The sequence below is a fragment of the Salmo trutta genome, chromosome 5 (genome assembly GCF_901001165.1).
Source record: "Salmo trutta chromosome 5, fSalTru1.1, whole genome shotgun sequence".
Taxonomy (NCBI): Eukaryota; Metazoa; Chordata; class Actinopteri; order Salmoniformes; family Salmonidae; genus Salmo; species Salmo trutta.
The window spans coordinates 32,732,861-32,758,737 of record NC_042961.1 but is presented as its reverse complement, the minus strand read 5'-3'; the positions used below and the strand labels follow the sequence as shown (position 1 = coordinate 32,758,737).

The following is a 25,877-nucleotide window of genomic DNA, read 5'->3' as shown; positions in this document are numbered from 1 at the left end:
CTGTCTGTCTGTCTGTCTGTCTGTCTGTCTGTCTGTCTGTCTGTCTGTCTGTCTGTCTGTCTGTCTGTCTGTCTGTCTGTCTGTCTGTCGTCTGTCTGTCTGTCTGTCTGTCTGTCTGTCTGTCTGTCTGTCTGTCTGTCTGTCTGTCTGTCTGTCTGTCTGTCTGTCTGTTGTCTGTCTGTCTGTCTGTCTGTCTGTCTGTCTGTCTGTCTGTCTGTCTGTCTGTCTGTCTGTCTGTCTGTCTGTCTGTCTGTCTGTCTGTCTGTCTGTCTGTCTGTCTGTCTGTCTGTCTGTCTGTCTGTCTGTCTGTCTGTCTGTCTGTCTGTCTGTCTGTCTGTCTGTCTGTCTGTCTGTCTGTCTGTCTGTCTGTCTGTCTGTCTGTCTGTCTGTCTGTCGTCTGTCTGTCTGTCTGTCTGTCTGTCTGTCTGTCTGTCTGTCTGTCTGTCTGTCTGTCTGTCTGTCTGTCTGTCTGGTCTGTCTGTCTGTCTGTCTGTCTGTCTGTCTGTCTGTCTGTCTGTCTGTCTGTCTGTCTGTCTGTCTGTCTGTCTGTCTGTCTGTCTGTCTGTCTGTCTGTCTGTCTGTCTGTCTGTCTGTCTGTCTGTCTGTCTGTCTGTCTGTCTGTCTGTCTGTCTGTCTGTCTGTCTGTCTGTCTGTCTGTCTGTCTGTCTGTCTTGTCCCATCGGTGCAACTCCTACGAAGCCGCACTGCTTCGTGACACACTGCTCGCTTAATCCGGAAGCGAGCCAACACCTGGCGACCATCTCAGCGTGTATGCGCCCGTTCTGCCACAGGAGTTGCTGGAGCGCGATGGGACAAGGACATCCCGGCCAGCCAAACCTTCCCCTAACCTGGACGAAGCTGGATCAATTGTGCATCTCCCAGTCGTGGACAGCAGGGACACAGCCCGGGATCGATACCCTGATCTGTAATGATGCCTCAAGTACTGCAGTACCTTAGACCACTGCGCCATTCGGGAGGCTGCTAAATTTTCACATAGCTTGCAAGGAACTTCATCACCTTTTTTGAACGAAGGGTCCCACACAGAGCTACGTTTGTTGCGCTTAATTTTTCCTCAGTTGCCAAGCTAACGTTAGCAATGCCTCTAGCGGATGTGAAAGCTTCCAAGCACATTCTTGGTTGTATAGCGCCCTCTACAGTTCAAATTAGTTTTCACACCGAAGACGCACAAATACACTTTCATTCCACAAAATTATGCAATAAAACCTATAGACCAATAAACATGACCGGTCAAATGTATTTTCAATGAATAACTGTTAACCGTTAACATCCCTAATCACGACACTCAATACCATCAACATATTCAACCAAACGATACCATGGCAAGAAAAGGCGTATTGGCCAAAGTCAGAGAAGGGCACTTGATCCAGACAGATCTTTTTGAGTTGAATATCATTACATCATTTTTTGAAGGTATTTATTAATAAATAAATTATACAACCAAGTTTTTTTTTTTACCAAAAGCAAATATCTAAAGTACCTTTCAGAAAGTTTTCAACCCATTTGTAATGGCATGGGCTCACTCTGCAATTATAGTGTTTTAACTAGATTTTTGAATTACTACCTCATCTCTGTACCTCACACATACCATTATCTGTAAGGTCCCTCAGTCAAGCAGTGATTTTCAGAGATTCAACCACAAAGACCAGGGAGGTTTTCCAATGCCTCGCAAAGAAGGGCTCCTATTGGTAGATGGGTAACATTTTTCGAAACGCAGACATGAAATATCCCTTTGAGTATGGTGAAGTTATTAATTACACTTTGGATGGTTTATCAATACTCATTCACTACAAATATACAGGTGTCCTTCCTATCTCAGTTGCTGTAGAGGGGGAAGAGAAAACACTCATGGATTTCACCATGAGGCCAATAGTGACGTTACACAGTTTAATGGCTGTGAAAATATAAAACTGAGGATGGATTAACAACATTGTAGTTACTACACAATACTAACCTAATTGACAGAGTGAAAAGAATGAAGCCTGTATAGAATAAAAATATTCCAATATGTTAGCTGCCTAGCGGGGTTTCCTTGAGGGCTTGAATGCAGCTCGCGACGATGTTAGACCTTGTGGCTGGGACCACGGGTTTTCCCGGGCTTGGGACTGTCTAGATCCCTGCTATTTGTTGCTATTTCCATCTTACCTGTGTCCTGCCCTGTCTGGAACTGCGAGGAGTTAGCTTATGTTGCTACCATGACAAATACCAAAGCCGGTGGGAGTACCGTTGAGGACAGTGGTGTCTCTCTATCACAGTTAAAGGATATTTTAAACAAACAAGAGTTTTACAAGCAGTTGTTGTTACAACAAGAAAATAGCTTCAAGTGTTGTGTCCAAATACTGGTGGTGTTAACTAATAAGAATGGAAGACCTGACCGAGAGGTCCAAGTGCTGAAGAACAGTTTTTAGTTCTCCCAGGGTCAGCTCGATGAATTTTAAACAGGAGAACTGCAAGATGACAGCTATCTGTAAATCATTGAGATCAGTTCTGTATGGGAATCCATGAAAACAATGACAGAGAAATCAGATTATCTCGAGGGACAATAAAGGCGCAGCAACGTTGTTGACAGAATTGCAGAATCTCCAATTGAGACGGCATCTGTGGATAAAGTGAGGAGAAACTGAATATTGACCACAGGAAGATTGAGGTGGAGTGCACCCACAGGACTGGAAAACATACCACCGGCCCAGGCCGATAGTGGTCAAGTTCCTGAGGATCAAGGACAAGGAAGCTGTTCTGGAAAGAGCCAAGGACTTGAGAGAAACGTTTATCTTCCTCTTTGGCAGATGAGAAAATAACTTATCCCAGCCATTTAAAGCTGCCAGTGCGCATTGGCGATGTTGCTTGCATGACAGGCTCATTGTCCACCCTCCCTCAAAATCCTGGAATGGATGAGAGAGCCAAGCCTATGGGTTTGTAACTTCAACCCCACAGCGTGCGCACGCACACACACACACACACACACCAACTGATTTAATGAACTGTTAAAAAAGTGTCTTGCTTTCGCTTGATAAGCTACCCAGGAAAGGGCTGAAAATAGCCCTTATTAATATATGTAGCCTTAGAAATAAGTTTCAGGAAGTCAATAACTTGCTAACATCAGATATTAATATATTAGCCATTTCTGAGACTCACTTGGATAATTCCTTTGATGTAGCAGTATAAGGTCTACAAGTACTGCCCTCTGTTACCCAAGTGGCTCTGGAAGATCCTTAAGGTCATGTGAAGGAGAGGCAAGGTTGCACAGCAGTGGAGATTCGCAGAAGGAGTTTGGATCCCGAAGGAAGAAGATTCCAAGAGACTCGACCAATTTAGGATCCTGTCCTTGCTAAGTGTCAAGTATTGTGGCTAGACGGCTGGCAGACTTCCTCTCTAAAAATGGCTACATTGGCCCAAAATGGATGCATTCCAAAAGTAACTGGGTGTCTGGAGCACATAGGTGTTGTGACCCAGCTCATCAGAGAAGCGCGAGAGAACAAGGGGGACTTGGCAGTGCTATAGCTTGACCTTGCCAATGTCTAAGGATCGATCCTTCACAAGCTGGTGCAGAATACAATGAGAAAAACACCATGTCCCAGACAAAGTGGCAGACGTCCTCCTGGACTACTATGACAAGTTCAGCATGATTCTCATCAGGGTCAGGCTGGAGGTGGGAATCGTCACTGGATGTGGAAAAGGTCAAGGGATGTGAATACATACATGCACTGTATCTGGCAGTAATATTTGCGGTTTCTCCCTCGCCCAGTTTAAATGACATAAAACTGGGAATTATTCTGTGCATGTCATTAGTAAATGCACAGAAGTTGGCATTTATATCCTCTTGATTCCTGCTTACAAGGAAAAACTAAAGCAGGAAGTCCCAGTGACTCGCTCAATACGAAGTGGTCAGATGACTCGGATGCTACTGTCGTGTCTTTGGCTATGCCGGATTAAGTGATATGACATGCTATTCTATAAAATCCTTTCTCTGTAATTAATATTACCTGATTGAGCTAATCATGTAAATGTAATTAACTAGAAAATCGGGGCACCACGAAAGAGTGTTCATAGAGCTGTTATCTTCCGAATAAACTATGAAAGACCTAGTAATATTTTACATCAATAGCAGTCAATATTAATCGTCACCTTACTTCAGTCTCATCTGAAAGTTGTAAATTGTTGGTTATCTTCACGAACCCTGGCTAACAAGTTGAATCAGCTATACAAAATTGGGTTTAATTATTTATTTACTAAATACCTAACTAATCTCCACAGAATTACATATACACAATGCAAATTATGTCATACAGAAAACATCCCTGGTGGATGGAACCTGTATGATGGCTGGTTACACAAAGAGAGGGGGTTGGCCTTGAATGAAAGAGCGGGAAGACTGAGGAACAAAGGGAGAAGCTGTGCTATTGTAAATACAGTGTCTTATGCATTCTAAATTACTGCCCATTTGGAAAAGGAAAATGCAATAAATATTTACTCTGAGCTGCGCTTTGGTAGGTTGGTCGTAGATGCTGGCTGTGTTGGCCAACAAAGATCTTCCTGTCCTCAGAAGAATGTCTCTGGTGGTAAATTGGATACGTTGTAGTATCTTCGTTGTGTGTTAGACTGGATACGTCGTCCGTCCTTTCCTAGCCCACGTTTACAGCTGCTGTTGCTAACTCAACGGCTAGGAGGTCTCACTTTAGTGAATAAGAGTTCAAAGTTCATACCATTCACAACTAAAGCTCACGCTGAGGTTGGCTTAGTTCTGTAGTTGACATGTTAGTCCTTTTTAACGTATGGACTGTCGTCCTATTGTCCTCGGAACAGGTTACATTTTCATCAAGGGCTTATGTAGTGGAGGGAGAAAAGGGTGTGTTTCATAGTTTATAACCCATGTCTCTTCACAGGGGCGGGCCACTGATGGAGCAGGGCTCTAACCTTATGAAAACCCAATTCTCTCATTTGGAAGCTAAAATTACATTTAATCTTATCACAAATAGTTTCATATTCAAACATTTCATTTGCACAACAATTCAATGTAAATCTGATAACTAGAATGTGTAGACTTTCCCAGATACAGTTTGTCATCCTGTCATCAGTCATAATGTCTCAGATGACCACCGAACAGACATCATATACGTTAAGTACCAACGCATATTTTCAACTGGTTCTATTATCGAAATATGGTTCCTTTCCCCCCACTTGTTTGATGTTCCCAGACTCTCTATGTTTAACAAAGGCAATTCAAAAGTCCTTCAGTAGAGTCAGAGAGAAGGGAGAAAGGTATTTATGGGGGGGTCATAAACCTTACCCACAGGCCAACGTCATGACACTACACTACAGGACTGTTTTGCTAGCACAGACTGGAATATGTTCCGGTATTCATCCAATGGCATTTAGGAATACACAACCTCAGTCATCGGCTTCATCCATAAGTGCATCGACGATGTCGTCCCCACAATAACTGTACGTACATATCCCAACCAGAAGCCATGGATTGCAGGCAACATCTGCATCGAGCTAAAGGCTAGAGCTGCTGCTTTCAAGGAGCGGGAGACCAATCCGGACGCTTATAAGAAATCCCGCTGTGCCCTCAGACGAATAATAAAACAGGCGAAGAGTCAATACAGGATTAAGATTGAATCTTACTACACCGGCTCTGACACTCGTCGGATATGGCAGGGCTTGAAAACTATTACAAACTACAAAGGGGAAACACAGACACGAGCTGCCCAGTGACGCGAGCCTACCAGACCTTTTACGCTCGCTTCGAGGCAAGCAACACTGAAGCATGCACAAGAACACCAGCTGTTCTGGATGACTGTGTGATAACGCTCTCGGTAGCCGATGTGAACAAAACCTTTTCAACAGGTCAACATTCACACAGCCGCTGGGCCATGCCATATGGATTACCAGGACGTGTACTCAAAGCATGCGCGGACCAAGTGTCTTCACTGACATTTTCAACCTCTCCCTGACCAAGTGTGTAATACCAACATGTTTCAAGCAGACCACCATAGTCCCTGTGCCCAAGGAAACAAAGGTTATCTGCCTAAAGGATTACCGTGCCAGTCATGTCGGTAGCCATGAAGGGCTTTGAAAGGCTGGTCATGGCTCATATCAACGGCATCCTCCCGGACACCCTAGACCCACTCCAATTTGCATACCGCCCCAACAGATCCACAGATGACGCCATCTCAATCGCACTCCACACTGCCCTTTCTCATATGGACAAAGGAACACCTATGTGAGAATGCTGTTCATCGACTACAGTTCAGCGTTCAACACCGTAGTGCCCACTAAGCTCATCACTAAGCTAAGGACTCTGGGACTAAGCACATCCCTCTGCAACTGGATCTTGGACTTCCTGACGGGCCGCCCCCAGGTGGTAAGAGTAGGCAACAACACGTCTGCCATGCTGATCCTTAACACTGGGGCCCCTCAGGGGTGTGTACTTAGTCCCTCCTGTATTCCCTGTTCACCCATGACTGCGTGACCCAAACACGACTCCATCACCATTACGTTTGCTGACGACACAAGTGGTAGGCCTGATCACCGACAACTGGCAGTACTAGGACAACAACCTCTCCCTCAATGTGAGCAAGACAAAGGAGCTGATCGTGAACCACAGGAAAAGGCGGGCCGAACAGGCCCCCATTTAACATTGACGGGGCTGTAGTGGAGTGGGTCGAGAGTTTAAAGTTTCTTGGTTTCCACATCACCAGCTAACTATCATGGTCCAAACATACCAACACAGTCGTGAAGAGGGCACAACAAAACATTTTCCCCCCTTGGGAGACCTGAAAAGATTTGGCATGGGCCCCCAGATCCTGAAAAGTTTCTACAGCTGCACCATCGAGAGCATCCTGACCGGTTGCATCACCGCTTGGTGTGTCAACTGCTCGGCATCTGACCGTAAGGCGTTGCAGAGGGTAGTGCGAACGGCCCAGTACATCACTGGGGCCAAGCTTCCTGCCATCCAGGACCTATATAGTAGGCGGTGTCAGAGGAAAGCCCATAGAATTGTCAGACTTCAGTCACCCAAGTTATAGACTGTTCTCTCTGCTACTGCACGGCAAGTGGTAGCAGACAACAAAAATGAATGATACTATTCGAATAGTGAAATTATTTCAAAACCCCATCCCTACAACACTGCTAGTTAATTGATGTAGTCGTTGAACAGGGTTGGACTTAAATATAACCCATGTCTAACTCAAATCACATTTTATTGGTCACATACACGTGTTTAGCAGATGTTATTGTGGATGTAGCAAATGCTTGTCTTTCTAGCTAACAATATCTAAGAATTTCACAACATATACACACATCTAAAATAAAGGAATGGAATTAAGAATATATAATATTTGGGCGAGCAGTGTCCGAGTGGCATAGACTAAGATACAGTAGAATAGGATAAAATACAGTATATACTAGAGGTCGACCGATTAATCGGAATGACCGATTTTAATTAGGGCCGATTTCAAGTTTTCATAACAATCGGTATTTTTGGCCACCGATTTTGCCTTTAAAAAAAAATCAAAATAAATTGTAATAAATATTTTTTAACTAGGCAAGTCAGTTAAGAACACCTTATTTTCAATGACGGCCTAGGAAAGGTGCCTGCCTTGGGGATTCGTTTTTGCAACCTTACGGTTAACTAGTCCAACGCTCTAACCACCTGCTTTACATTGCACACCATGAGGAGCCTGCCTGTTACGTGCATGCAGTAAGAAGCCAAGGTAAGTTGCTAGCTAGCATTAAACTTATCTTATAAAAAACAATCAATCACAGTCACTAGTTTAAACTAGTAATATCATCAACTATGTGTAGTTATCTAGCCTGTCCTGCGTTGCATATAATCGATACCGTGCGCATTTGCGAAAAAGGACGGTCGTTGCTCCAACTTGTACCTAACCATAAACATCAATGTCTTTCTTAAAATCAATACACAAGTATATATTTTTAAACCTGCATATTTAGTTAATATTGCCTGCTAACATGAATTTCTTTTAACTAGGGAAAATGTCACCTCTGCAACAGAGTCGGGGTATATGCAGCAGTCTGGGCCCCCTGGCTCGTTGTGAACTGTGAAGACTATTTCTTCCTAACAAAGACAGCCAACTTCGCCAAACGGGGGATGATTTAACAAAAGCGCATTTGCGGAAAAAAAAGCACAATCGTTGCACGACTGTACCTAACCATAAACATCAATGCCTTTCTTAAAATCAATACACAGAAGTATATATTTTTAAACCTGCATATTTAGCTAAAAGAAATCCAGGTTAGCAGGCAATATTAACCAGGTGAAATTGTCACTTCTCTTGAGTTCATTGCACGTAGAGTCAGGGTATATGCAACAGTTTGGGCCGCCTGGCTCGTTGCTAACTAATTTGCCTGAATTTTACATAATTATGACACAACATTGAAGGTTGTGCAATGTAACAGGAATATTTAGACTTATGGATGCCACCCGTTAGATACAATACGGAACGGTTCCGTATTTCACTGAAAGAATAAATGTGATAGTTTCCTGATTCGACCATATTAATGACCTAAGGCTCGTGTTTCTGTGTGTTATAATTGTCTATGATTTGATAGAGCAGTCTGACTGAGCGATGGTAGGCACCAGCAGGCTCGTGAGCATTCATTCAAAACAGCACTTTCGTGCGTTTTGCCAGCAGCCCTTCGCAATGCATTACACTGTTTATTACTTCAAGCCTGTTAACTCCCAAGATTAGGCTGGTGTAACCGATGTGAAATGGCTAGCTAGTTAGTGGGTGCGCGCTAATAGCGTTTCAAACTTCACTCGCTCTGAGACTTGGAGTTGTTGTTTCCCTTGCTCTACATGGGTAACACTGCTTCGAAGGTGGCTGTTGTCGATGTGTTCCTGGTTTGAGCCCAGGTAGGAGCGAGGAGAGGGACTGAAGCTATACTGTTACACTGGCAATACTAAAGTGCCTATAAGAACATCCAATAGTCAAAGGTATATGAAATACAAATCGTATAGAGAGAAATAGTCCTATAATAACTACAACCTAAAACTTCTTACCTGGGAATATTGAAGACTCATGTTAAAAGGAACCACCAGCTTTCATATGTTCTGAGCAAGGAACTTAAACGTTAGCTTTCTTACATGGCACATATTGCACTTTTACTTTCTTCTCCAGCACTTTGTTTTTGCATTATTTAAACCAAATTGAACATGTTTCATTATTTATTTGAGGCTAAATAGATTTTATTGATGTATTATATTAAGTTAAAATAAGTGTTCATTCAGTATTGTTAAAAAATCTGCCGATGTTAATTGGTATCGGCTTTTTTTTGGTCCTCCAATAATCGGTATCGGCGTTGAAAAATCATAATCGGTCGACCTCTAGTATATACATATGAGATGAGTACTGCAAGATATGTAAACGTTATTAAAGTGACGAGTTCCATTTATTAAACTGGCCAGTGTTTTCAAGACTTTGTATATGGGCAGCAGCAGCAGCAAACCCCCACCCCTGTGCCAAATTCTCTTTTATTGTTTAATTTTAATAATGTGTGTTTGAGTAAATGGATTTTATGATGTCGCCAAAACCCCCAAAACCTCTTTTTTGCCCCCAAAACCTCTTTCTTTTTTTTTGGACAGGTTTACAGTATAATCTATCATGCCATATGGAATCAAAAGCATTCTTTATAATCAACAAAACATCCAAGTACTTTTCCTCTGCGTTTCTGATGAACATGCAGGTGTGTGTGGTCTGTTCTGCGTTTGGGTAGAAGGCTTTTTATGCTGACTGAGGAAGGTCTGTATTCAGCTATTGAGAATACAGCAGAACAGTTTCCCCATGTTACGGGTGATGCATATAGTTATTAGGCTCTAATTTTTTTTTTTAAATATGGGGGTTATATAGGATATCAGGGATGCAGCCACTCTCCAAAACCAGGTTTGAATAAGGCATGCTGCAGCACAGGAGTACTGTGTTTTAGCATTTAATTCCTCTAGCTGTCAGGGCCACATGCCTTTCCAGGTAAAAGTTTATTTGAAAGTTCAGCATGTGTAATTTGGTAGTCAATTGGGTTCTGGTTGTTTTTAATTGTGTGTTCTAGAGAGCTATGTTCAAATAGGCTAAACCATCTCACCTGCTCCCACTCTCTCCTTTTCTCTCTCTGCCTGCAGGTGAAATGGTCCAGGGAGAACTACCACCACAGCCTGAGCTCGCCTTACTCTCTGAGGCTGGCCTCTGCCGATTCAGCAGGGAAGATTATCGTGTGGGATGTGGTGAGTGGCACGGCCCACTGTGAGATCCAGGAGCACTCCAAACCTATCCAGGGTGAGAGCCAAACCTTGGAAAAGGACCACTGCTGCATTTATTACATCAATTTTGAGAAAGCGAGAGACCAAGAAATTACAACCTGTATTAATGATTTCCTTTCAAGTACATTAAGCCAAACCTCCCTGACATAAATTTTGAATAATGAATAAATTAAAATTAGATGTATCATAAACCCTGGGATAGTTTTTTTCTTTTTCAGCAAGGTTATTATCCTCTTGAGCTGACAAATATCCTAGTCCCTGAAATCAGGGACTAGGCTATTTAAACAATGAAAAAAAAAATGTATATCATAAAACTTAAATGAACTAGTAATAGGCCTACAATAAAAACTGCTGCTGCTAATACAACTAATAACATCTATTTATATCTCACACACACACACACACACACACACACACACACACACAGTGCATTCGGAAAGTATTCAGACCCCTTGACTTTTTCCACATTTTGTTACAGCCTTATTTTAAAATGGATTACATTATTCTTCATCAATCTACACACAATACCCCATAATGACAAAGCAAATGTATTAAATTAAAAACAGATACCTTATTTACATAAGTATTCAGACCCTTTGCTATGAGACCATTTTTTTTAGCTCTGGTGCATCTAGTTTCCATTGATCATCCTCGATGTTAATACAACTTGATTGGAGTCCACCTGTGGTAAATTCAATTGATTGGACATGATTTGGAAAGGCACACACCTTTTCAATATAACGTCCCACAGTTGACAGTGCATGTCAGAGCAAAAACCAAGCCATGAGGTAGAAGAAATTGTCCGTAGAGTTCCCAGACAGGATCGTGTTGAGGCACAGCTCTGGGTAAGAGTATCAAAAAATGTCTACAGCATTAAAGGTTCCCAAGAACAGTGGTGTCCATCATTCTTAAATGGAAGCCGTTTTGAACCACTAACACTTCCTAGAACTCTCACCAAGACAGTCGTGACGAAGGCATGACAAAACCTTTTCCCCCTTAGGAGACTGAAAAGATTTGGCATGGGTCCCCAGATCTTCAAAAAGTTCAACAGCTGCACCATCGAGAGCATCCTGACCGGTTGCATCACCGCCTGGTGTGGCAACTGCTCGGCATATGACTGTAAGGCGCTGCAGAGGGTAGTGCTTACGGCCCAGTACATCACTGGGGCCAAGCTTCCTGCAATCCAGGACCAATATAATAGGTGGTGTCAGACGAAAGCCCATAAAACTGTCAGACTCCACTCACCCAAGTCATAGACTGTTTTTTCAGCTACGGCACGGCAGGCGATACCGGAGCGCCAAGTCTAGGACCAAAAGGCTCATTAACAGCTTTTACCAAAGCCGTAAGACTGCTGAAAAATTAATCGAATGGCCACAAATTATCTCTAACCTGTATCCCCGCACACTGACTCGATACCGGTACCCCCTATATATAGCCTTGTTATTATGTTAATTTTTATAATTTTTTACTTCAGTTTATTTGGTAAATATTTTCTTAACTCTTCTTGAACTGCACTGTTGGTTAAGGGCTTGTAAGTATTTCATTGTAAGGTCTACACTTGTATTCGGCTCATGTGACAAATAGTTTAATTTGAACTGGCTGCCCGACCAGCTTGATATATCGTGGGGAGAAGCGCATTGGTCATGGAGGTGTCAAAGAACCTGATTTTTCACTTTGACAGAGCTCCAGAGTTTCTCAGTGGAGATGGTTGTCTTTTTGGAAGGTTCTCTCATCTCTAGCACTCCACCAATCAGGCCAGACAGAAGCCACTCCTCAGTAAAAGGCACATGACAGCCTGCTTGGAGTTTGCCAAAAGGCACCTAAAGACTCTGACCATGAGAAACAAGATTCTCTGGTCTGATGAAACAAAGATTGAACTCTTTGGCCTGAATGCCAAGTGTCACATCTGGAGGAAACCTGGCACCACCCCTACGGTGAAGCATGGTGGTGGCAGCATCATGCTGTGGGGATGTTTGTCAGTGGCAGGGACTAGGAGGCAAGTCAGGATTGAGGGAAAGATAAATGTAGCAAAGTACAAAGATACTGCTCCAGAGCACTCCGCCCCAGTCTGAGGTCTAAGGGTCACCTTCCAACAGGACAACGACCCTAAGCAGACAGCCAAGACAACGCAGGAGTGGCTGCAGGACAAGTCTCTGAATGTCCTTTAGTGGTCCAGCCAGAGCCCGGACTTGAATACAATCGAACATCTCTGGAGAGACCGGAAAATAGCTGTGCAGCGACACTCCCCATCCAACCTGACAGAGCTTGAGAGGATCTGCAGAGAAGAATGAGAGAAACTCCCCAAATACTGCTGTGTGTGTGTGGTGTATACATTAGCAGTCAAAAGTTTGGACCCATACTCATTTGAAGGGTTTTTCTTTATTTTCACAATATTCTATGTCGCCGGAGATGTTTGATCGGGTTCAAGTCCGGGCTCTGGCTGGGCCATTCAAGGACAATTAATACATTTGCAAACATTTCTGAACATGTTTGCGTATTGTCATCATGGGCTGTTGTGTGTAGATTGAGAAATGTTTTGCTTAATCCATTTTAGAATAAGGCTGTGTGTAACGTAACAAAGTGGGGAAAAGTCAAGTATTCTGATTACTTTCTGAATGCGCTGTATATATAAAACACAGGAAAATCACATTTTTGACTATCTGGCAGAAGTAAATTCATCCACAAACATTATTTCAAATATATCTTATATGCTCTTTTTCCTCTCGCTCTCTTTTTCCTCTCGCTCTTTTTCCTCTCTCTCGCGCGCTCGCAATCTTTTTTTCCCTCTCTCTCGCTCTTTTCCCTCTTGCTCTCAGATATGGACTGGTTGTGGACTCAGGACGCTTCACGTGATCTTCTCCTGGCCATCCATCCACCTAACTACATAGTCCTGTGGAACGGAGACACAGGGACCAAGCTGTGGAAGAAGAGCTATGCAGAGAACATCCTCTCCTTCTCTTTTGACCCCTTCGATCCATCCAACCTAGCATGTAAGCAGCAATCACCCACCTACTGTGCCGTGTTCTATAGATCTCTTTTATCTAGTCTTGCTTTCTCTCACTCTTTCATACTATGTCAATCTCTGTTTTTTCAATCACTCCAACTCCTTAATCTCACAGGTTAAATGTTATTTGTAGCAGATTCCCTGCCTGCTTGTAGAAAGCTTCTCTTTCAGTTGGAAGTTTATCTTTGTTAATCATGTGGTAGATATTTACAGTCCATTTAAAAATGTAAAAAACAGAGGCATAAGGGCACAGTGGCATGTGCCGTCTCAGATTTGTATGTATGTATGTATGCATGTATTTAGTCAGCCACCAATTGTGCAAGTTCTCCCACTTAAAAAGATGAGAGAGGCCTGTAATATGACAGACAAAATGAGAAGGAAAGAAATCCAGAAAATCACATTGTAGGATTTTTTATGAATTTATTTGCAAATTATGGTGGAAAATAAGTATTTGGTCACCTACAAACAAGCAAGATTTCTGGCTCTCACAGACCTGTAACTTCTTCTTTAAGAGGCTCCTCTGTCCTTCACTCGTTACCTGTATTAATGGCACCTGTTTGAACTTATCAGTATAAAAGACACCTGTCCACAACCTCAAACAGTCACACTCCAAACTCCACTATGGCCAAGACCAAAGAGCTGTCAAAGGACACCAGAAACAAAATTGTAGACCTGCACCAGGCTGGGAAGTCTGAATCTGCAATAGGTAAGCAGCTTGGTTTGAAGAAATCAACTGTGGGAGCAATTATTAGGAAATGGAAGACATACAAGACCACTGATAATCTCCCTCGATCTGGGGCTCCACGCAAGATCTCACCCCCCGTGGGGTCAAAATGATCACAAGAACGGTGAGCAAAAATCCCTGAACCACACTGGGGGACCTAGTGAATGACCTGCAGAGAGCTGGGACCAAAGTAACAAAGCCTACCATCAGTAACACGCTACGCCGCCAGGACCTCAAATCCTGCAGTGCCAGACGTGTCCCCCTGCTTAAGCCAGTACATGTCCAGGCCTGTCTGAAGTTTGCTAGAGAGCATTTGGACGATCCAGAAGAGGATTGGGAGAATGTCATATGGTCAGATGAAACCAAAATATAACTTTTTGGTAAAAACTCAACTCGTCGTGTTTGGAGGACAAAGAATGCTGAGTTGCATCCAAAGAACACCATACCTACTGTGAAGCATGGGGGTGGAAACATCATGCTTTGGGGCTGTTTTTCTGCAAAGGGACCAGGACGACTGATCCGTGTAAAGGAAAGAATGAATGGGGCCATGTATCGTGAGATTGAGTGAAAACCTCCTTCCATCAGCAAGGGCATTGAGGATGAAACATGGCTGTGTCTTTCAGCATGACAATGATCCCAAACACACCGCCCGGGCAACGAAGGAGTGGCTTCGTAAGAAGCTTTTCAAGGTCCTGTAGTGGCCTAGCCAGTCTCCAGATCTCAACCCCATTAGAAAATCTTTGGAGGGAGTTGAAAGTCCGTGTTGCCCAGCGACAGCCCCAAAACATCACTGCTCTAGAGGAGATCTGCATGGAGGAATGGGCCAAAATACCAGCAACAGTGTGTGAGAACCTTGTGAAGACTTACAGAAAACGTTTGACCTGTGTCATTGCCAATAAAGGGTATATAACAAAGTGTTGAGAAACTTCTGTTATTGACCAAATACTTATTTTCCACCATAATTTGCAAATAAATTCATTAAAAATCCTACAATGTGATTTTCTGGATTTTTTGAAGTGTAATTGAAGTGTACCTATGATGAAAATTACAGGCCTCTCTCATCTTTTTAAGTGGGAGAACTTGCACAATTGGTGGCTGACTTACTGAAATACTTTTTTGCCCCACTATGTATGTATGTATGTATGTATGTATGTATGTATGTATGTATGTATGTATGTATGTATGTATGTATGTATGTATGTATGTATGTATGTATTTATGTATTTTTCTCTAATACTACCAGGCACATAGACATTTTATGACGTTGGCTTTAGCTAGCCCAGATAGGTTCCCAATGTCATAATTAGCTACCAAGAAGCAACTTCAGGCTATCAATCAAGTAAGAGTAGCTAGCTTGGCTAACTATCTTAGCTGGCATGCCTGCTGGCAAGGTTGGTAGACTTTTGAAAAGCAAGCAATAACTTAATAAGACTCACATTCCTTTCAATCTTTTACCCAGATTTTAGCAGAGATGCAGAGAAGCATATTTTGTGTCTTTCAAAAAATAACCACCAGTCAGGAGGATAAACAGAAGATGCTTAGATATGCAGATTTTTTTTTTTTTTTTACGTTATAGAGGCGGCGATATGTCTGTATTAGATTTTGATTGGCCAACACGTGTTAGTGAGTTCCCCCCCTCTTCTGTTCTCCGTCAATAATCTGTATTCCTGAACGAAATTTGCCACCTCAGCTGAGAACTCCATTACCTAAATGGTCACTAGGTGACACTGCGATCGATTTACTAGTTGTCTTCCTAAAACAATTTTTGGGTTATTAGCATTATCACAAAGGCGCTTTTTGAAGTGACCGCTAAGAAATTCCACAAAGTTGTCAAGTGACAGTCGAGCCACAGAGAAAGATTAATTATGACCAATTTAGAATATTCAATAAAGGTGATTTAATCAAAACAAATGTTCTTAGCTTTCCATCGTTTGCTATAAAAGATAGCAAACTAATTACATGCGAGCTAACAGGCTAATATTTCATTTTTGTTGAAGGCGAAACAGAAGAAGATGGACAGAATTACGATTACAGATCCAACAGTTTCTTTAAAAGTTAGAAATGCAGCATGTCCTCATTGAGTACCGAGCTGTGACACAACTTAAACCTAGCCACTCTCGTATCTTAGCAACAGTTTTTACCTAGCTAGCTAACGTTACATTCCGACAACATTGACGCTCCAATATATTTTGGTTCTAAGCCAAATTCAAAATTTAATTCAAGCCAGATAGCCTTTATTGGAATTGTATCCGTTTCGTTAGTTGACTTTGTACCATTACACGGAACCCAAACCGGCTTGTGCGCTATCGTGCATACTTTTTATTTTGTCACCCTACACCAAACGCAATCACGACACGCAGGTTAAAATATCAAAACAAACTCTGAACCAATGACATTAATTTTGGGACAGGTCGAAAAGCATTGAACATGTATGGCAATTTAGCTAGTTAGATTGCACTTGCTAGCTAATTTGTCCTATTTAGCTAGCTTGCTGTTGCAAGCTAATTTGTCCTGGGATATAAACATTGAGTTGTTATTTTACCTGAAATGCACAAGGTCCTCTACTCCGACAATTAATCCACACTTAAAACGGCCAACCGAATCGTTTCTAGTCATCTCTTCTCTTTCCAGGCTTTTTCATCTTTGAACTTATATGGTGATTGGCATCTACACTTTCATAGTATTACCACGACAACCGGGAAAACATTTAGTCTTTCAATCACCCATGTGGGTATAACCAATGAGGAGATGACACGTGGGTTCCTGCTTCTATAAACCAATGAGGAGATTGGAGAGGCAGGACTTGCAGCTCGATCTGTGTCAGAAATAGGAATGACTTCTATTTTAGGCCTTGGCAATGCAGACACTCGTTGGTGCGCGTGAGCAGTGTGGGTGCAATAATTAAATAACATGGTTTCCTAAATTTGTTGTGATGCTCGTGCACGTGACGTGTCTGGTCAGCATGTTAGTTGCTACCTCACGGGTTTGCAGCATCGCATTAGTGGAAACCAAGACTGTTCTCCGGGCAGGCCTGGTTGTAGCTAGATATGTTAGTCGCGTTGGGGACAATTGTAGCATTTTAGCTACCACTTTTCCTAACCTGCTGCTTAAGTTCTCCTAACCCAGGCCTGGGCAAAGGCCGGCCCAGGTGCCATATGCGGCCCGCAACCTGATTCAATACTGCCTGCGGAATCATGCTCAGATCACAAATCATTTTTGAGAAGTTTTGAAAAACGTATTTGTTATTCAAATTAAGAGCCCAATGAATACTCGCCTTTGTGTAATGATTTAACTCCCACCGCTTGTGGGACATTTATTTTGAAGGCACGTATAAATAACAACTGCACGAGGACTGACAGGCCGACACACGTCACTGTTAGAGATAGTAGCTAGCTAGAAATTGCGCAAAAATTAGTTTTTCTAAGATAAGGTAGACAATGAATGTAGAGTGTTCCAGCAAGAGTGGACATCGAAAAATGTCTTTACTGAGGTGGCATGGAAAGCTGTGTGCTTAGTCTGCGAAGAGGGCTTCGCTGTCTTGAAAGACTACAACTTGTCCCGACACAGAAATATAGGAATATGTCTTCTGAGCAGTAGGCAAGTGCATCGAAAGAGTTGCTTTCTCAGTTGCAAAAGCAGCAAGGTCTTTTCACAAAACTGATTTCAGCAAACGACAGAATTGCGAGAGCTAGCCACAAAATTGCTAAACATAGCAAGCCATTCGCTGAGGGCGAATTCATTAAAGAAAGTTTAATTGACTCTGCAGCAATACTTTGCCCCGACAAGAAAGATCTGTTTGAAATGTTTCCCTGTCAAGATGAACAGTGACACGACTATCTGTTAATGCGAGTGCAGCAAGGAGCCAAGGTAAGGTGCTAACTAGCATTAAACATATCTTATAAAAAAAATCAATCTTAACATAATCACTAGTTAACTACACATGGTTGATGATATTACTAGTTTATCTAGCTTCTCCTGCGTTGCATATAATCGATGCGGTGCCTGTTAATTTAGCATTGAATCATAGCCTATTTCGCCAAACGGGTGATTTAACAAGCGCATTCGCGAATAAAGCACTGTCGTTTCACCAATGTGCACCTAAAACATCAACGCCTTTCTTAAAATCAATACACAAGTATATATTTTTAAAATTGCATATTTAGTTAATATTGCCTGCTAACATGAATTTCTTTTAACTAGGGAAATTGTGTCACTTCTCTTGCGTTCTGTGCAACAGAGTCAAGGTATATGCAGCAGTTTGGGCCGCCTGGCTCGTTGCGAACTGTATTAAGACTATTTCTTTCTAACAAAGACAGCCAACTTCGCCAAACGGGGGATGATTTAACAAAAGCGCATTTGTGAAAAAAAGCACAATCGTTGCACGAATGTACCTAACCATAAACATCAATGCCTTTCTTAAAATCAATACACAGAAGTATATATTTTTAAACCTGCATATTTAGCTAAAAGAAATCCAGGTTAGCAGGCAAGATAAAATATGTAACGGTTCTGTATTTCACTGAAAGAATAAACGTTTTGTTTTTCGAAAGGATAGTTTCCGGATTTGACCATATTTATGACCTAAGGCTCATATTTCTTTGTGTTATTATAAGTAAGTCTATGATTTGATAGAGCAGTCTGACTGAGCGGTGGTAGGCAGCAGCAGGCTCGTAAGCATTCATTCAAACAGCACTTTCCTGCGTTTGCCATCAGCTCTTTGCAATGCTTCAAGCATTGCGCTGTTTATGACTTCAAGCCTATCAACTCCCGAGATTAGGCTGGCAATCCTAAAGTTACTATTAGAACATCCAATAGTCACTTGTATATGAAATACAAATGGTAAAGAGAGAAATAGTCCTATAATAACTACAACCTAAAACTTCTTACCTGGAAATATTGAAGACTCATGTTAAAAGGAGCCACCAGCTTTCAGATGTTGTCATGTTCTGAGCAAGGAACTTAAACGTTAGCTTTTTTTTACATGGCATATATTGCACTTTTACTTTCTTCTCCAACACTTTGTTTTTGAATTATTTAAATCAAATTGAACATGTTTCATTATTTATTTGAGACTAAATTGATTTTGATGTATTATATTAAGTTAAAATAAGTGTTCATTCAGTATTGTTGTAATTGTCATTATTACAAAAAAATAAAAATAAAATAATCGTCCGATTAATCGCTATCGGCTTTTTTGGTCCTCCAATAAGCGGTATTGGTGTTGAAAAATCATAATCGGTCGACCTCTCATTCATTCATGCATGCATGCATGCATGCATGCATACATACTTCTTTCCCTCACTGTATGTATTTGATCCCCTGCTGATTTTGTACGTTTGCCCACTGACAAAAATGATCAGTCTATAATGTTAATGGTAGGTTTATTTGAACACTGAGAGACAGAATAACAACAAAATCCAGAAAAACGCAAAAAAAATTATAAATTGATTTGCATTTTAATGAGGGAAATACGTTTTTGACCCCCTCTGCAAAACATGACTTAGTACTTGGTGCCAACAAGGGTTTTGCCAATCAGAGGTCAGACGTTTGTTGTAGTTGGCCACCAGGTTTGCACACATCTCAGGAGGGATTTTGTCCCACTCCTCTTTGCAGATCTTCTCCAAGTCATTAAGGTTTCGAGGCTGACGTTTGGGAACTCGAACCTTCAGCTCCCTCCACAGATTTTCTATTGGATCAAGGTCTGGAGACTGGCTAGGCCACTCCAGGACCTTAATGTGCTTCTTCTTGAGCCACTCCTTTGTTGCCTTGGCTGTGTGTTTTGGGTCATTGTCATTCTGGAATATCCTTCCACAACCCATTTTCTATGCCCTGGCTTGGGGAAGGAGGTTCTCACCCAAGATTTGACGGTACATGGCCCCGTCCATCATCTCTTTGATGCGGTGAAGTTGTCCTGTCCCCTTAGCAGAAAAACACCCCCAAAGCATAATGTTTCCACCTCCATGTTTGACGGTGGGGATGGTATTCTTGGGGTCATAGGCAGCATTCCTCCTCCTCCAAACACGGCAAGTTGAGTTGATGCCAAAGAGCTCCATTTTGGTCTCATCTGACCACAACACTTTCACCCAGTTGTCCTCTGAATCATTCAGATGTTCATTGGCAAACTTCAGACGGGCATGTATATGTGCTTTCTTGAGCAGGGGGACCTTGGGGGCGCTGCAGGATTTCAGTCCTTCACAGCGTAGTGTTACCAATTGTTTTCTTGGTGACTATGGTCCCAGCTACCTTGAGATCATTGACAAGATCCTCCCGTGTAGTTCTGCGCTGATTCCTCACCGTTCTCATGATCATTGCAACCCCACGAGGTGAGATCTTGCATGGAGCCCCAGGCCGAGGGATATTGACAGTTCTTTTGTGTTTCTTCCATTTGCGAATAAACACACCAAATGTTGTCACCTCACCAATCTGCTTGGCGATGGTCTTGTAGCCCATTCCAGCCTTGTGTAGGTCTACAATCTTGTCCCTGACATCCTTGGAGAGCTCTTTGGTCTTGGCCATGGTGGAGAGTTTGGAATCTGATTGATTGCTTCTGTGGACAGGTGTCTTTTATACAGGTAACAAGCTGAGATTAGGAGCACACCCTATAAGCGTCCCACCTACTCAACAGCCAGTGGAATCCCGTGGCGCGTTATTCAAATACCTTAGAAATGCTATTACTTCAATTTCTCAAACATATGACTATTTTACACCATTTTAAAGACAAGACTCTCGTTAATCTAACCACACTGTCCGATTTCAAAAAGGCTTTACAACGAAAGCAAAACATTAGATTATGTCAGCAGAGTACCCAGCCATAAATAATCAGACACCCATTTTTCAAGCTAGCATATGTCACACAAACCCAAACCACAGCTAAATGCAGCACTAACCTTTGATGATCTTCATCAGATGACAATCTTAGGACATTATGTTATACAATACATGCATGTCTGTTCAATCAAGTTCATATTTATATCAAAAACCAGCTTTTTACATTAGCATGTGACTAGCATTCCCACCGAACACTTCCGGTGAATTTACTAAATTACTCACGATAAACGTTCACAACAAACATAACAATTATTTTAAGAATTATAGATACAGAACTCCTATATGCACTCGCTATGTCCGATTTTAAAATAGCTTTTCGGTTAAAGCACATTTTGCAATATTCTAAGTTGATAGCCCGGCATCACAGGGCTAGCTATTTAGACACCCAGCAAGTTTAGCACTCACCAAAGTCAGATTTACTATAAGAAAAATGTTATTACCTTTGCTGTTCTTCATCAGAATGCACTCCCAGGACTTCTACTTCAATAACAAATGTTGGTTTGGTCCCAAATAATCCATAGTTATATCCAAATAGCGGCGTTTTGTTCGTGCGTTCAAGACACTATCCGAAAGGGTAAATAAGGGTTACGAGCACGACGCATTTCGTGACAAAACATTTCTAAATATTCCGTTACCGTACTTCGAAGCATGTCAACCGCTGTTTAAAATCAATTTTTATGCCACTTTTCTCGTAAAAAAGCGATAATATTCCGACCGGGAAATCTTTTTTTATTACAAAGAGAGTGAAAGTAAAAGCATGCTATCCCCTCATGCACGAGCCTCAGTCTGATGGCCCTCTGATAGAGCACTTGCCAAACGCACTAGTGTGTTTCAGCCTGGGCCTTGAATTACGTCATTCAGCTTTTTCCCGTGTTCTGAGTGCCTATGGGAGCCGTAGGAAGTGTCACGTCATGCCAGAGATCCCCTGTTTTTGTTAGAGATGATCAAGGAGGGCAAGAAATGGTCAGACAGGCCACTTCCTGTAAGGAATCTTCTCAGGTTTTGGCCTGCCAAATGAGTTCTGTTATACTCACAGACACCATTCAAACAGTTTTAGAAACGTTAGGGTGTTTTCTATCCAAAGCCAATAATTATATGCATATTCTAGTTACTGGGCAGGAGTAGTAACCAGATTAAATCGGCACGTTTTTTTATCCGGCCGTGCAAATACTGCCCCCTAGCCCCAACAGGTTAATACCGCAAAAATGTGGCAAAGAAATTAACTTTTAGTCCTGAATACAAAGCGTTATGGTCGTAGCTAATCCAACACATCACTGAGTACCACTCTTCATATTTTCAATGCATGGTGGTGGCTGCATCATGTTATGGGTATGCTTGTCATCGGCAAGAACTAGGGAATTTTTTGTTGTTGTCTAAAACGTAACGGAATAGGTCCTGCTGAGTGGCGCAGTGGTTTAAGGCACTACATCACAGTGTTGCGGCGTCACTACACAACTGGCCGTGACCGGGAGTCCCATAAGGCCGTGCACAATTTGCCCAGCGTCGTCCAGGTTAGGGTAGGGCTTGTCCGGGGGGTATTTACTTGGCTCATCGTGCTCTAGCAACTCCTTGTGCCGTGGCTGGCACCTGCAGGCTGACTTTGGTCGTCAGTTTAACGGTGTTTCCTCCGACACATTGGTGCAGCTGGCTTCTGGGTTAAACGAGCATGTGTTAAGAAGTGTGGCTTGGCGGGTCATGTTTTGGAGGACATGACTCGACCTTCACCTCTCCAGAGCCCATTGTGGAGTTTCAGCGACTAAACAAGATCATAATCACGAGATTGCGGAGAGAAAAAAAAATAAGGAAAAATTAGACAACACGAATATGGAATAAATCACAGGCAAAAACCTAGAGGAAATCTCGTACAGTTTGCTTTCCAACAGACACTGGGACATGAGTTCAGCTTTCAGCAAGACAAAAACCTACAACACAAAGCCAAATCTACACTGGAGGTGCTTACCAAGACGACGTTGAATATTCCTGAGTGGCCTAGTTACAGTTTGACTTAAATTGGCTTGAAAATCTATGGCAAGACGAGCAACTTATCAGCAAACAACTTGACAGAGTTTGAAGAATTTGGAAAAGTGTAATGGGCAAATATTGTATAATCCAGGTATGCAAAGATCTTATACTTTCCCAAATGACTCACAGCTGTAATCGCCGCCAAAGGTTCTTCTACAAAATATTGACTTGGCTGTGAATACTTCTGTATACTTCTGTATTTCATGTTCAATACATTTTCTAAAATGTCTAAAACATGTTTTTAGGGGTATTGTGTGTAGATGGGGGAGACAAATCTATTTAATAAATTTAGAATTCAGGCTGTAACACATGTCATATGTCAAGGGGTATGAATGCTTTCTGAAGGCACTGTAGCTAACCAACAACTAACGATATTTTTATGTTTTCAATAAATATTTGGAGACTAAATATAGTTTATGTTGTCAACAGTCTAAGCCAAACCCGTCTGTTTTGCCCCATAGTTGCGCACACACCGGTTTTTGTTGCTAAAAAAAACTGTCCGTCTAGCAACATGACCAAAAGTACTAACAACCATATTTTTGTCTGGACTGGTGGAAGAATTAACTTGTAGGAATTTGCTTATAAAATTAAACGTACTTATCAAAATAATGTTTTGTTGAAAATATGTTGGTTACTGTTTTATAAAAGCAACGCAGACATATTTAATGGTGACTGTATTCAGAACATCCATCATGGTGGAAGTTGGGTACTGTGGTAAATGTGTTCCTCTTATGCAAATGTATGCACATTTTAAATCATTATATAAATTAGTTAAGTAATTAAGATATTTTTACAGTTGGTGTTTTAAGTTAAGTATTAGCTTTTGTCTGATGTTGAAAAAGACAGGAAATTCAAAAGCTAATTTGACCTATGCACTAACAGGACTTTTCAGCATAAGCAGCTTGACAGCTACTAGAGTACTGTAGCTTTATTGATCTACTTAAACAACATATGTACATTGGATGGATTGATTAGGGTTTAGACCTATCAAACTGCCTAATACATGCTTTTAGAGAAGGTTTACCCCATTAATGTAAATATGTTCTTTCATGTAAAAAATCATCCTATTCCACTAATTCAAACATTATGGGGAGGTTTTCCTGGACTAAAAAGCAAGATCAATGGATAATCTCCAGCCACAATCCATTGTGAGTACATCTGTTGTTGAAGTACAGTAGATCAATAAACCTACAGTACTCTAGCAGTAATCAAGCTGCTTATTGATGAAAAGCCTTGTTGGTGCATAGTGGCAAGAAAAATATAAAATTTGATCTGATCTTCATCTAAGTCACAATAATAGACAAACAGTCAGCATAAACTAATAACACACAACCAATTATACGTTTTCATGTCTTAATTGAACACACCGTGTAAACATTCACAGTGTAGGGTGTAAAAAGTATGTGAACCCTTGGATTTAATAACTGGTTGACCCTCCTTTGGCAGCAATAAACTCAACCAAACAGTTTTCTGTAGTTGTGGATCAGACATGCACAATGGTCAGGGGGAATTTTGGACCATTCCTCTTTACAAAACTGTCTCTGTTCAGCAATATTCTTAGGATGTCTGGTGTGAACCGCTCTCAAGATCATGCCACAGCATTTTAAATCAGTTTGAGGTCGGGACTCTGACTGGGCCACTCCAGAAGGTGTATTTTCTTCTGTTGTTAATTTTCTTCTGTGTTTTGGGTTGTTGTCCTGTTGCATCTCCCAACTTATGTTGAGCTTCAATTGGTGGACAGATAGCCTTACATTCTCCTGCAAAATGTCTTGATAAACTTGGGAATTCATTTTTCCGTCTGATAGCAAGCTGTCCTGTCCCTGAGGCAGCAAAGCAGCTCAAACCATGATGGTTTGAGCTGCTTTATGGTTGATGAGGTTTTGATGTTGGTGTGCTGTGCCCCTTTTTCGCCACACAGTGTTGTGTTCCTTCCAAACAACTCAACTGTAGTTTCATCTGTCCACAGAATATTTTGCCAGTAGCGCTGTGGAACATCCAGGTGCACTTCTGCAAACTTCAGATGTGCAGCAATGTTTTTGTTGGACAGCACTGGCTTATTTCGTGGTGTCCTCCCATGAACACCATTCTTGTTTAGCGTTTTACGTATCGTAAACTCGTCAACAGAGATGTTAGCATGTTCCAAAGATTTCTTTAGGTCTTTAGCTGACACTCTAGGATTCTTCTTGAGCATTCTGCACTGCCCTTGCAGTTGTCTTTGCAGGATGGCCATTCCTAGGGAGAGTAGCAACAGTGCAGAACTTTCTCCGTTTATAGACAATCTGTTTTACTGAGGACTGATGAACATCAAGGCTTTTAGAGATACTTTTGTAACCCTTTCCAGCTTTATGCAAGTCAACAATTCTTAATAGGTCTTCTGAGATCTCTTTTGTTCGAGGCATGGTTCACATCAGGCAATGCTTCTTGTGAATAGCAAACTCAGGGCAAGGCAGCTCTAACCAACATCTCCAATCTCGTCTCATTGATTGGACTCCAGATTAGCTGACTCCTGACTCCAATTAGCTTTTGGGAGAAGTCATTAGCCTAGAGATTCACATCCTTTTTCCAACCTACACTGTGAATGTTTCAATGATGTATTCAATATAGACAAGAACAATACAATTTGTTATTAGTGTAAGCACACTGCGTTTGTCTATTGTTGTGACTAAGATGAAGATCAGATAAAATCCTGATAATTCCAAAAGGATCAGATTCTTCTCTTTGCCGCTGTAGGTCAAATTAGCGTTTGAATATCCTGTCTTCGGCTTCAGAAAAATGCTAATTATTCACGTAAGTTAGTTTTGGGGATTAATAGAATTAAGCATAATGATGGCTTTAGATTACAGAAAAAAAGTTGTTTCAGAGGTTTAAAAAATGCTAAATTTACGGATGGCATATTTCCCCCTCAGATTCTTGGGATGCGTGATGCCCCTGAACAACATTCCTTTGAACAGGTCCCAGACCTGTTGATCCTAGAGCAGTCATTACAGTCCTGTTAATAATAAGAA

At 41.7% G+C, this 25,877-nt stretch overlaps 1 protein-coding gene across 2 annotated transcripts in view; it reads left to right on the top strand.

Annotated features, from left to right (window-relative positions):
- wdr11 (WD repeat domain 11) overlaps positions 1-25,877 on the top strand; it is a 229,569-nt gene that overhangs the window by 26,686 nt on the left and 177,006 nt on the right. For both annotated transcript variants that reach the window (XM_029753425.1, XM_029753424.1), the window contains exons 3-4: positions 10,157-10,310; positions 13,111-13,284. In XM_029753425.1, coding sequence (XP_029609285.1) covers positions 10,157-10,310; positions 13,111-13,284 — 328 coding nt within the window. The remainder of the gene's footprint in view (positions 1-10,156; positions 10,311-13,110; positions 13,285-25,877) is intronic.